The 9,316-nt window shown below is 40.9% G+C and overlaps 1 protein-coding gene across 1 annotated transcript in view; it reads right to left on the bottom strand.

Annotated features, from left to right (window-relative positions):
• The window catches only part of LOC122435695 (integrator complex subunit 6-like), a 43,427-nt gene continuing 34,111 nt past the window's right edge, over positions 1–9,316 (bottom strand). The window contains 9 exon segments of the mRNA XM_043459826.1: positions 1–229; positions 232–262; positions 929–965; positions 1,657–1,750; positions 2,611–2,985; positions 4,706–4,808; positions 6,423–6,565; positions 7,605–7,728; positions 8,712–8,930. Of these exon segments, the coding sequence (XP_043315761.1) occupies positions 204–229; positions 232–262; positions 929–965; positions 1,657–1,750; positions 2,611–2,985; positions 4,706–4,808; positions 6,423–6,565; positions 7,605–7,728; positions 8,712–8,930 (1,152 nt within the window). The 3' untranslated portion in view covers positions 1–203.

Genomic DNA, 9,316 nt, shown 5'->3' on the forward strand with positions numbered 1-9,316 from the left:
CTTGTGAAAAATCAATAAAATGATTTATTTTATATATGAAAAGTCAAAATCTCTTTGTACACTTAAATTTCTGCAAATACAAACATAACAATACTGCTCCATAAAAACTTTTGTATAAACATTAAAGGAAATATCTACATTATTTTTTCTTTTAGTGCTTCTGAAGCACAGAATGCACAAGTCCACCTGAAGCCTTTCTGGTGTCACAAGCAAGAACAAACGTCAGGGGTGGAGGTGGCCTCAGGTGTACTTTGTAATGTCTCTAGACAAAATAGAAGACAGTTGGAGGTAGATCATTTGGTGACTCTCCCTGCCCCCTCCCATGGAGAAATAAGTTATCCAAATAGCAGCTTTCTCACTCTTTGATCCAAACTGTCCTGAATATTGCATGGTTTTAAAGGCACAACTAGGAATTGTTGAAAACTTCGTTCAGAACACACACAATTAGCAGTTGGACTCTGAACCCTTCTTCTTTCTAAATGACATAGTAAGAGCATCAAGTAGTGCTCCATCTGCAGGTGGCCCCTAGTCACTCTGGACGTGCCCAGGATGACCAAGCTCAAGAGTGAACCCTTATCACTTGTGTGTGTTCACTGAACTTAACCTGCTGGATTAATCATATCACCTTCCTCAATTGGGAAAAGTAACAATAAAACAACCAGTTAGTACTTTTAAAGAAATTATAGGGCAAAGCCAGCTTTTACTGCCAGAGAATCAGAAAATGAAAAGTGTCGTTGCTTTTTCTTAACCTCTGGAAACCAGTTCCCTTGACTAAAACATCCTAGGATGTTCAACAATATCCCGCTCTGTCCTACAACACAGAGAACTTGTTCTTTTTTCCTTCTTGGTCTCTGCAGTAACATCATGATCTGCTGTTGATGTGATTAACATTGTTGAGAAGGTGATAGGATTCTATTTTTTCTAGTACCTTCTCAAGGTACTGAATTAAGACTCGTCTTTTGAACCTAAAAAAGAAAGAGGAATTTTATTAACCAAAAGGTCCTAAAGCACTGTGTGGGGTACCAAGTGGAACTGACAATCTACATGGGAAATAGAAAATGTATCTTCATGTAAAGATGGGGCTTAGCTAATACCAAGAGTACCAACTGACAGCCCAAGCCCACCTAAGACTGTGAAGAGTTCAGAAAGTTCCCATAGACTTGGGTGAATGAGTTGGACTCGGACAATAGCAATCTAAATGCCTCTGGAGATAGCTGTAACTGCACGAAGGCCAGGGCTTACAAAAGAAAGGCAGGATCAATCCCTCTGTCTGTCTTACATTGGGTCCTTATGCTTACAAAAACACACAAGTGACTTCCCTGGTTGTCTAGTGGAATCTGCTCTGCAATGCAGGGGATACAGGTTTGATTCCTGGTCCAAGAATTAAGATCCCACATGCCTCGGGCAACTAAGCCCATGCACCAAAACTACGAGCCTGTGCTCTAGAGCCCAGGAGCTGCAACTACTGAACCCAGACGCCGCAGCTACTGAAGCCTGCACACCCTAGAGCCCGTGCTCTGCAACAAGAGAAGCCACTGAAATGACAAGCCTGTGCACCGCAACTAGAGAAAGCCTGAGCACAGAAAGAACACCCAGCATAACCAAAAATAATTAACTAAATAAAAAACACAATGAAGAGTTCCTCTTCACACCCACCTTGCAGCTTCCTTGATGGTAAATTCAACAAATTGTTTCTTGACTGCAAGAGGTCCTTGTACTCCTTCAAGCAAAGTGAAAATTCTTTCATACTCTGAAGATATTAAAAATATTATTATTGTTAACAATATGGATGAAAAATAAAATTCAATATTTACACATCCTCAGCAATCATCAAGACATCTGCACGTATCTGCTAGGGAAACCTGTAAACACTAATCAAATGTGGTCAGCTGAATGATGCCCCACCCCCCAAGTTGTCCATGTCCTAATTCTCAGAAACTGTGAACATATTACCTTATCTTGCAAAAGAGACTTTACTTTGCAGATGGGATTAAGTTATGGATCTGGAGCTGGGGAGATTATCCAGGTTTATACATGGAGGCCCAATATAATCACAAATATCCTTAGGAAAGGGAGGCAGTAGAGCTGGTCAGGGAGAAAAGATGTAAGGGTGGGGGCAGAGGTTAGAGAGAAGCTACATTGCTTGGCTACACTGCTGGCTTAAGAAGGGGCTACATTGCTGGTTTAAGATGGAGGAAGGGGCCATGAGTCAAAGAACACAGGCAGCCTGTGGAAGCTGGAAGAGGTAAGGAAACAGACGCCCCCTGAGCATCCAGAAGGAATGCTAGCCTGCCAACACCTTCATGTTAGCCCAATGAAAAGAATTTCAAATCTGACTTCCACAACTCTAAGATAAATCAGTTTTGAGCTACAAAGTTTGTGATAACTTGTTACAGCAGCAAAAGGAGATTATTACAGTAAGTAAGAGGGGAAAACTTCAGAAAGGTGTATTGAGTTGTTTAGGTAAAACAAGAGGAATCATTTTCAATTATGTGAAAGTCCAATATTTCTCAAAAATGCACCTTAAGAATTACCCTGAATCTATTTTGAATCTTAAAATGAAAGGGATCTCCCCATTATATTACTGATAGATGTTCTTCTACTACTTACTTCGTCCAAATTTTCGAACTTCCTTCATTAACTGGTGTTTTATATCAGCATTGATTCCTTGTGCCATAGCAGGAGTTATCTGCAATGTACTTGGCACAATTTCCAAAGCAGATGTTACTGAGACTTCTTGATCATCCACAGAGACGCTGCAGTTCTTGGTTTCTCCTATAAGTGCATTACACCCAGGTTTGTGAATCGGGCCATCTTCCCTGAGACTAGTGAAATCATCAGATAGAGAATCCACTTGGTCGGGCGGGATACCATCTCCTGCCATATTCATAAGCTCTTGTGAAGCAGATTTTGACAAGAAACCATCAGGTGAGATTTGACCATTTTCCATCTTCTCCTCATGAACATCGTGAGTGACAGTAACACCTGGAAACCAAAATGATAAGTTGATCTATGGGGTAGGTGTGTTATAGTAACCCCAAAGGGATATCATGGTGCTCCTCAGTTTTGAGGAAATGGTTTCATAAAGCAAGAGGATGTACCAGATGTAGCTCAAGACCCCTCAAATTGAGCTCAGGAAGGTAATCTCCATGGCACCAAGAATACATATGGAAACTATACAGAACAACTAATAAACAGCCTCAGATCCCTGGCACTGAGGGCTTAGCTGCAGCTTGTGCTTTACAAGCTGAAAAGCAGCAAGTCTCACTTGATGTCATGATTTCTGTCATTTACCTATGAAATGCCCTGCTCTACTGAGTTTGACACCAGACTGTGTGTGCCCCCCTCAAACTCCCTCCTCTCTTCCTTAAAACTTCTGAGGAAACAGAGGTGGTGACCACTAGATCTGAAGGCTCTATATGTCCCCCATGACCCCAATTCTCTGCCAATACATGATTCTCCTCATCCATCTTTTCTCTCTCAGAAAAGTGAATTTCTTTTTACTCCAGGTCTGACACCTCTCCTCCATTGACTCATCGTCCTCTGTGCTGGGCACCATGCCAGGAGCTGGGGGAGGCCTCCAACAGCACATAGAGAAACAATCCCCACTCTTATGGAATGTCCATGCTCATGGGGAGGCCAGGCAGGAAGTGTGCTATGATTCAACAAAATAATAAATAATTACAGTTCAAATTCGTGTTCAGGGAGATGTACACAGGGAGGGGACAGAGAGCAGGAGGGGGAGTCCCAGTGGATCACGAGGTCAGGCAGATCCTTCTGAGCAGGCGTCTTTTGGGCAGAGGCTGGAGGAGGAGAGAGAGCCGGCCTGTGCCCATGCCGAGGACACGTGTTAGGAAAGTATGGTGGGCCCAGGTGGTGCAGAGCTTGTCAGGAGTTCAGATTGTACTCTGAGTGCCAGGAAAGGTAATGAGGTGTTTTCAGCATGGATGTGGTGTGATCTGGTTTCTGTGTTGATATGATCACTCTGGCTGTAGGTCAGAAGATGAGTTAGATGAGGTTGGAAGGTAGAAAAATAAAAAGCTATTGGAGTATCATGGTGACATGATGGCAGCATAGATCAGAGGAATGGAGAGTCATGGTAGGATGTGGGATTTATACTTGGCACCATCCAGTGGAGTGGAGGAAGCTGGGCCAGACTGCGCTGGGCTGGAGTGAGGAGAGGAGATGAGCACAGACAGCACCAGCCTTTACTGACCCAGTGCAGACCCAGCCTTTGCTGAGCCCATTTGCTCCTACTGACTTCTGCAGCAACTCCAAATTGTTGCACCTCCTTCAGCCTTGACTTGACAAGTCAACAGGCACATCTTCCAACATTTCTCCATCTTGTGTTAACTACTATGTAAGTAGGGATCTTCCTCCCCTCGTATAGATGGAGATCCTTGAAACAAGGTCTCTCATCTCACAGGGTGCTTTGTACCTACCACATGGATGATTAATAATGGCTTACTTAATGAACAAAAAACTGAATACAAAAGAAATGAATATAAAAGAAAATTGTTTAGTGTCTTAGTCCTCTAGGGGCCATAAGGAAATCACAACCACTACTCTATACCTGTATATACAAGGGTGGGTTTTATGAGGTTTGAATAAGATGGGAACCACGAGGCTGAGGGTGGTCCCTTTCCGCCCACATGGTTAGTTACAGTAGGTGGTGTTTGTGGTTTCCTCAACAGCAGGGACATACTCCGCCTTCTCTTGGATGACAAAGGACTGTTGAGTTCTCCAGGACGTTTCACTTTGTTTTGCGGCCCTGCTACAAACTCATCTGCTTCATCGATCATCATTCCCTAGAAAACATCAATGAACATATTCCATTAAAGAGAACATTGCACACACTCTTCACATGCATATATGATCAAGTATTATGTCAATAATACAGATCTTAATCATGGGCCAAAGATTTGCCATGCCTCACACAGACTTTTCAGAAAACACTACTCAATTTTAATCCAGTCTAAGTGGAACAAGGAGGAAACTTGTTTTACAGTCAAACATAACACAATCATGATTAACCTGAAAGCCTGGGGAATAAGAAACTCTCATCAACCAAAATGGAAATTAACCCACAGTCACCCTTCTGAAGAAGCTACAAACCATTTTGCACCAAACCTTGGTAAGGAGATCATTCCCTTTTGTGTGATTTAAACGCATCCTTAAGAAATATTGATAATCACTATACAGAATGCTGCATGTAAATGGTGACAGACAGGTAGATGGAAAATGTCATTCCCCCAGTAGCAACCTCACAGAGATTCATATATATTCACCTTGGTGTTGGACACAAATGAAGGAGGGGGCTTTTCACCCCTGGGAATAAAAGATGAGAGACAGCAGTATAGAAGGTTAACTAAAAGCTGTTCTCATCCAAGGATAACCCAGGAAGATGCACTCCCATTATTTGAATAAAACCATGATAAATGACTTTTCCAAAGCATTTCCCAAAGCAAAACAGTACAGAAAGAGGAAAACATATTCACTGAACATGTACCACATGTCAGGTAATGTTCTAAATGATGTACAGGTACTAACTCAATTCTCCACAGAGCTCTATCAGTTAGATGTCATAGTGTCATAGTTATCTCCAGTGCTACCAATGACAAAAATCAAGACACAGAAGATTACGAAGAACTCTAGTTAACTGAGGATTCAGGTAAAGTAGAATACTTTTGGTCCAGTTTTGTTACAGAAGACATTATTGCATGCTCTGCACCTTTGTAACAATGGTTTCTTCCATGATTGCAGATACAATTGTCATTTGTCTTCTCACTTATATCATCAAGTCAGCATATCTCTCACATATACACACAGAGATACACACACACACACACACACATGCGTGTGCACACACATCTCATGTTTATATCCCTTGTAGGACAAGCCAATAAAGCAACATCACTTAATACTTCATATTTCAAGAAAAACACTTAATAACTGTCTAGATAGAGCACAAAAGGAAATAAATGGTGATCTCAATATTGAAGGAATTAGTGTGTGGAGCTGGGAGTAAATACAGACTTTGGAGCAGGAAAGATGGAGGTTCAAATCTTGGCTCTATTGGCTGTGTCACTCAGGATGAATCATTTGACCATGATGAGCTCTGATTTCTTCATATTATAGGGCAGACAGTTATACTCATCTGCAGAATGGTTGTGTGCATTCAATGTTATCATTTAAAACATCAGCTCCTACTACATATGCAGTAAATGCCAGCTACCATTTTTTAACCAACATACTCTTCCATCAGGAGGCTCCCACTTTCTATTCACAAAGAGCCCTGGAGATATATTTTATCTTTTAAACAAACAGAAGTAAGACCTCTGACTTATATACACCTTGCCAAAAAGGAAGGAGTTATTTCAACAATATCATGATTTACACAGACATAGAACTGGGTATCCCACCTTCTTATCTTGTTTAAATGGATTGCCAAAAGTATGTAGTCTTTTTGGTTGATCTGGATCAATCTCTCGAAGTGGAGAAGCCAATGTCTTTAGATATTCTTGATAGTTACCCATTTGTGCAACTGGAACACTATGAAGAGAATCTGCAAAATCACCAGAAGACAAATAGATGCTCTACACATGTTCTATAGTTGAAGTGTGTGTGGTCCTTCTGAGAAGACATGATCATAGCCTGGTTTAGCATTGTGTATCTCAGCAACCGATAGGCTAAAATCTTGAATCTAGCCTTCTAGGATCTAAAATCATCTCTCTTCATCCCATTCATCACTCAGTCTATCATCACCACGGCCTCCAAGCTCAAATCCCTAGACCAAGAACAACTCCCTCACTCTTCGTCACAGGTTTGAGAATGGGCTGACATTCCCTATACCACATTCCAACTCAAAACCAAATATTTTGTGTTTCGAAGAGCCTAGGCCCTCTGGCTTTCTCTTATCATCTAGAGAATCTTGGTTAGTGGGCCGTACCTTTTTAGAAAACTTGATTAGATCTACAGGCTTTCTTCCTAAAAAAGATCCTACCCCCTCAAAAAAAATACTGACATATAATTTCAGGAGGTTGGCCAGGCTAAGATTTGCTCATTTTAATGGACAAATGACACTGTTTAAAATGAACAAAATGGAGTCAAGGGGAATTGTACATCATCATCAATTATCCTCGACAATATCAGGTTCATTCTTTTCCTGTAAATGAGGAATCTGGATTGAGTTTATCAGAGCAGGCTAGGTGGTACAGTGTCAGAGTATACAATTTCCAAATTCTGATAGACCTAGTTTCTGCTGCTTTCCAGCTCACTAGAACTGGGGAAGCTATTAAAACGCTCATTCTGAGTTCCAATGTCCATAAAAATGGGCATAAAAACAGTATCTATCTCACAGGGTTGTTTGGAGACTTACAAGAGCTAAATAAAGCATGTGTAGTGTCATATACATGCCAATTAATGCCCACTTCCCCTTAAACCCAAGAACAATAAACTTGTGCTAGTAGATGAAGGGATTTAGAGAAAATAGGTATTATAAATATTAAAGTATTACAAAATAACATACGCTTTATGCAATAAACACCTTCATGTTAGTCAGACTTGACATTTTATCAACAAAAAGTACTTCTTTGTTCACTTACCTTCATCTTGTCCAACAATAAACTTGTGTGTTTTCAGCAGATTGGATCGCATTCTGGTTAACTGGTCTAAAAGATCTCTACGTGGAATATCATAAGCATTTCTATATGTCTGAGGTTTCAAATCCTATTTGAAATGAAACAATTTCAGTTACTCCTGAGGCTTTTAATATAGAAATGTAATTCCTAATCCTCTTAAAATCTTAGCAAAGAGAGGGATATTCATTACAACTGACTTCAGTACAATTTTGCAGTGGAAAATTCGCCTTTGCTGGCCCTGTTCTGAATTCTACTACATCCACATAGCTTTAAAGCCACTGTGTATATCTTTTTTCAAGTATACCATTTAAAACATCAGATCTTGAGATCTGTGTCTGTGGCAGCCTTGCAGGCCCACTATTCACAATCTAGATGCCGTCCCCTGGCAGCCACGGAGAGGAGCTGATGGGATGTCCGTCCAGGAAGCAATGGCTGATCCACAAGGGGTACAGTGATCTGAACACCTCCAGCCACAGTACCTTCAGGATCTGGGGCAGCGCTGGAACAGAGGCCGTGCTCTTTCCAGGCTGCCCCCAGCCAGTGACTGAGAATGATGGGGGATGTTCAGGCCTGGCCAGCTCTGTCAATGTGGACCTCCTCTATGGGATCTTGTGGTGCCAGGGTTTCCTGTTGGGCTGGCCAAGACTTTCTACAAGCTATACTGATGCCTGAAGCTCTTCATACCCATTCCTCCTTCCTTCCCCCATTCTCTCACAAATGTTAATTCAGCAGTGTGATCTGAAGTTTAGCAGACATTTGGTCCACCCCAAAGATCCTTGATATTTGGTCATACTTGGTGCTGTCCAAAATGTTCATAAGACATGTAGCACATACCAAGAAGTCCTTGATACTTGGTTCTGTCCATTGGTCATGAACCAAATATGATCGGACCAGATTTCAAGGGCCTTTTTGTGTGGACCACATGTCTTATGGATATTTTGGATAGGACCAAATGTTCTGCAAGGGATCTGAAAGCTCTCCTTTTTCGTTCCCATTCCTTCTCCCCTTTGTCTTTTCACAGACCTTATCTTTCCCCACCACCCCCAACAAGCTATTTATGTCACAATTTACCTTGTTTAAGAGCCCTACTTGGAAGCCAGCAAATTCTTTGGTGTTCAATTCTGTCAGTCTTGGTGCAGTATCCCCAATGATTTCTTTCAATAGTTTTCTAAAGTTTTTATTGTGAGTCAAGGAAACACCACCACCAGAATGATTTTTCACTTTGATTCCAATTTCCTGGGGAGGTTTCTTCCCCACTGATGCTAGTATTCGTTCTGACTCTAGTTTGGTCTAAAATGAAAGTACATAGTATGTTATAAAAAGAGCTATATTATCACTGTTGTTTTTATTACTTAAGAAAGATGATACTTTAAGAACCCCACTGAACAAATTTAAATTACAAATCACAGAAAAACAGATAATTAAACATTTTCCTGTGCTTCTCTGTACTACCACAAAGAACAGAGGGGGCTAGAAAGACCAATAATGCATTTTTTCCCTCTTCTTTAGTGTCAAAATTATGACTGAATCATGGAAAGAATGAAAACCATGGGTAAGAATTACATTCATAGATATTTAAAATCAAATTTTGTTACTGTAAAATCTAGTCTAAGTCAACATACTCATTTTGAACCCAGTTATAAAAGGTAAAACTCTGCATTTATAAAATTGCACTA

Source organism: Cervus canadensis, chromosome X (assembly GCF_019320065.1).
Source record: "Cervus canadensis isolate Bull #8, Minnesota chromosome X, ASM1932006v1, whole genome shotgun sequence".
Classification (NCBI taxonomy): Eukaryota; Metazoa; Chordata; class Mammalia; order Artiodactyla; family Cervidae; genus Cervus; species Cervus canadensis.